Raw genomic sequence first — 4,278 nt, forward strand, 5'->3', positions numbered from 1 at the left:
GAATGACTAACTTCACAACTAGGATTTCTAAGCAATTTACCAGAACAAGAATTAACAGGGTCATCAGGGACTACAAACAGTACCTGTTCCTCATCAGAATCGTCATCATCATGAGCAGAATATGCATGATCTTCACCATCCTGCTTGTTGCCCTTCTTCTTGTTCTTGCACTCAAAGGCATAGTGGCCATACTTCTTACAAGCATAGCACTGAACACTTTGTTTCTTTCCTTTGTCTTTCTTCCATTTGTCTTTATCATACCCTTTCTCCTTAGAATCCACCTTCTTCTTGAAGTCACCATCATCCTCATTGTTAGCGGATTTTCCAGCACCCTTGTTCTTCCAATTCTTCTCCTTGGAAGTCTTAGAGTTGCTACCCCTTTTCTTCTTACTAGTACTGCCTCTAACATACAATGCCTGCTCAGTTTCTCTCTCAGAATCTCGCAGGTTTAACCTCATTTCATGAGCCTCTAATGAACCTTGAAGCTCTTCCACCTTCACAGTCTCAAGATCCTTAGACTCCTCTATAGTAGTGACTATATGATCAAATCTTGTAGTCAAAGATCGAAGAACCTTTTATACAAGCATTTGATCATTCATGGTCTCTCCATTCGTCTTCATTTGGTTTGTCAAGGTCTGAAGCCGAGTAAAGAACTTAGAAATCGTCTCTGATTTCTCCATCTTCAGAGCTTCATACTGTCTTTTGAGGGTCTGCAACTTGACCTTCTTCAATTTTGCCACACCAGCGTAACTCTTGTTCAGAATATCCCACGCCTCCTTCGACGTTTTCGCCGCTGCAATCTTCTCAAAATTGGCAGGGTTAACACACTGATGGATAATGAACAGAGCCCGCATATCCTTCTTCTTCAACTCCTTATGAGCAGCACTTTGCTCCGCCGCGTGTTCCGCCGGTAGAGCATCATACCCAGAAGTTACCAACTCCAGAACATCTTGGAACCCGAAGATTACAAGCATCTGGGTATTCCAACGTTCCCAATCAGTCTTGCCGTCAAGAACCGGCAACGAAGCTGGGAAATTGTCGTTCGTTCCAGCCATCACCTTCAAAGAAGCGTCCACTTCCACCGGAGCTACCAACGGAGCAAGCACCTCCGTTGTGACTGATTCACACCCCGCCGTAGATCGTCGTGCACTGGTGGTGGCTCACGTCGCCGGTCGCCGGATCGTCAAGCTCTGATACCACTGTTGATTCTCTAATTCAGAAACTCACACACAGATTCACAATCCTCAAGGCAATCAATCTTGATAATCAAGATTAGGATTAGTGCATGAGAAGGAAGCTAATTGCATATCACATGAATTAACTATGTCTGAGAGAGAATGAAATTTTATTAGCATTGATCGCACAATCACAGTGCGTAATACAACATTTATAGCTAATCATTAGCTAAGGACTAAAACCAGCTCAGCTCACAAACTAAAGGACTAAACTCTAAACCTTATAAAACCATAAGGACTAAATTCTGAATTATACAATATTACAACAGGGTTTAGGGGTGATTCTGACTTATCTTTCTCTTATAGTTCAAATCGTGTTTGGCTTAATTTTTTTAAATTAAGAAATTTCGATTAGGTTCTCACGCCCTCTCGCTGCCAAACTAGTTATTTCCCTAATTCTTGAAGATGATTTTCGGAAGGTCTCAAAAAGTTCAAGGACCAAAACACAATTATCCCTTAAATATTTAACAAAATTATCTGAACCTATTATTCCCGAGTCGTCTTCCTCCCTCACCCTGTATCAGTGAATTATCGTCGCCGTCGATTGTCAGAGGAGCGCACTCACACATGGATCAATCAGAGAAAGGTTGAATCTCAATTGAATACACAACCTAACAGTACAAAAACCATAACAAATAACAATGGGAAAAAAAGTTATTTATATGATTTGCTAATTGCTATGATCATCATCATCGTCGTCGTTATCAGATTCAGGCGGAGACGGCGGAGAAGGATCTAAACGCGCCGCATCCTTAGCCCACTCAATCAATTTCTGAATCTGAACCTCTTCGTCATCTTCGCTTTCCTCTTCGTAATCAGATACAAGCTTCGATGCAGCCACAGCGGCGGCGGAGGGAGGAGGCGAGGATTTTGCTTTGAGAGCGTCGAGCCTGGCGGCGAGATCATCGACTCCAACCAGAGTCTGCGGCGTCTGATCTTTGGTCTTCGTTTTGAGGGCTTGAAATCGACGTTCCAGGTCGAGATCGGCGGTGGAAGGAGAAGCACGGTGATGAGCGATGTGGGAGTTGACGGAGAGATTCAACATGATTTCGTCTTGTGCAGCTCTCAACAATTGTTCCACTTCATCGTCCTCTTTCTTCTCCTTTTGCTTCATCTTCTTCGTTGTCTTGCTGCTTCCCCTCATCCTCTCTGCTCTCTCTACGACTACACTAACAATTAAGTTATTTTTTTTCAAATCATAGATAAAATAGAGTATATAAGAATAAATAATGGTGATGAATGATGATAAATAGTTACTTTTGAATTGAAACGGCGTAGTTTAAGGATGTCATGTGAGGACAAATCCAATTTTGATAGTGAAGCTATTCAAGCATCTCATTTCATGAAGTATTTGAGTTTTTACTTAAGTTTCCTTTCACGTTAAGGATCTTGGTAAATTGGAGTATTTTTTTGGGGCTAGGGGTGACAAGTTATTCAACTGATATTTTTTTTATGTTATTGCAAATACGCTTTAGATATCATTTAGGAGATTGACCTACACTTCTATTATTGAACATAATAATCACTTGATTGTGTATTTGTGTTGAGAGTTCAAATGTGAGTTAGAAATTAGAATCTCATATTGGTTAAGAGACGTGTGATGCAGACGAAATTGGGCCAGGGCCAAACGTCAGCCCTCTAAGGCCCAAATGTGCAAGACTAAGACCAAAGTGACGAGATGATTTCATAGATTTCTGAATTTATCATGCTTTAAATAAATCTTAGTTGTAAGTAATTGGACCACTTAGTTTCTTCGGTTGGCGACCCATAAATTTAATGCCCTAAGATTTTGGGTAAAGATGTGACGTCGGGTTCTCTTGATGTCGTATTTTCTTGGTTTATGGACTTCCCCTTTCTCCCCAACATGTTGTGGTTGATGATATTGATTTTGCCACTCACGTTAGCTATCGACATCTAACAATATGCTTATTGTGATGTCGATTGAGCAAGTTCTCATATGACTCGTCATTCTTTTAGTGCTTGCTTTATTTTCTTTAATGGCTATCCTATTTCTTGGAAAGCAAAGAAGCGGCTTACAGTTCCTCACTCCTCCGCATAAGCTAAGTATCTCTATACCTGCTATCACTTGTGAGTTAAAATGGCTCAAGGGTCTTTTATTTGATCTTCATGTATCTTATTGTACTCATATGCCCTTATTTTGTGGTAGTCAATCTATTCTTCATATTGTTAATAATATGATTTTTCGTGAATGCTCACTATAAACACATTAAGGTTGATTATCACTTTAATTTATTAGTGAGGAGATTCTTCGGAATATTATTCAACCACATATATTTATACTTCTCACACGTTTGCACGGTTTACTAGCATTTTTACTAAGACTCTTGTAAGAGGCAACCTTCTTAGCAAGTTGGGCATTTCAAATCGGCGTGCTCAACTTGAGAGGGTATTATTTTGTGTAAATAATTATTGTATATTTTCTCCTTATTTTTTAGCTAGCATTTTTACTAAGACTCTTAGAAAACGCAACCTTCTTAGTAAGTTGGGCATTTCAAATCGATGCGCTCAACTAGAGAGGGTATTAGTATGTGTAAATAATTAATGTATATTTTTTCCTTATTTGATTTGTTTTATGTATCAAACTATCAATAAAAATAAATGAATGACATCTCTTCCTTATTTAGTTAACCATTAAATGTTGGGTACTTCTTCCTTATTTAGTTAGTCATAATATTAGGTAATTGTAATTGATTGAGATTTGAAAAATATTTCCTTTTCCTCATATAAATCTATGATGAGATCAATGAAATGAGGAACTTCGATTCTTCATTAAACACTGTTACCTCTCTTATCTTTCTTAGTTTAAGCACCTTACTCCCAAATCCTAGAGAAAAAACAGTAACAGTAGCTTCTTATTCCTTTAGTAGTTATTGTCATACTATGCTCTGCACTGCTTTTCATTATTAAAATTAGAAACTTGTTCTCCTCTAATGCTATTACTTATGTGTCATCACTATAATGTGAGACTGTGACTGTGATTGTGGATCACCATCATACAATACATTTGTAACTAGATACAATT

At 38.6% G+C, this 4,278-nt stretch overlaps 1 protein-coding gene across 1 annotated transcript; it reads right to left on the bottom strand.

Moving 5' to 3' along the window:
* Window positions 1–1,809: 1,809 nt before the first annotated feature.
* On the bottom strand, window positions 1,810–2,443 carry LOC130739467 (uncharacterized). The gene has a single exon (XM_057591758.1). It carries the CDS (start codon window positions 2,377–2,379, stop codon window positions 1,906–1,908), a length of 474 nt encoding a protein of 157 aa, XP_057447741.1. The 5' UTR covers window positions 2,380–2,443; the 3' UTR covers window positions 1,810–1,905.
* Window positions 2,444–4,278: the final 1,835 nt, after the last annotated feature.

Source organism: Lotus japonicus, chromosome 2, assembly GCF_012489685.1.
Source record: "Lotus japonicus ecotype B-129 chromosome 2, LjGifu_v1.2".
In the NCBI taxonomy this organism is placed as follows: domain Eukaryota; kingdom Viridiplantae; phylum Streptophyta; class Magnoliopsida; order Fabales; family Fabaceae; genus Lotus; species Lotus japonicus.

Bases quoted from the DNA above. Each gene is read 5' to 3' on its own strand.
- LOC130739467 (XM_057591758.1), bottom strand. From the start codon at position 2,379: ATGAGGGGAAGCAGCAAGACAACGAAGAAGATGAAGCAAAAGGAGAAG.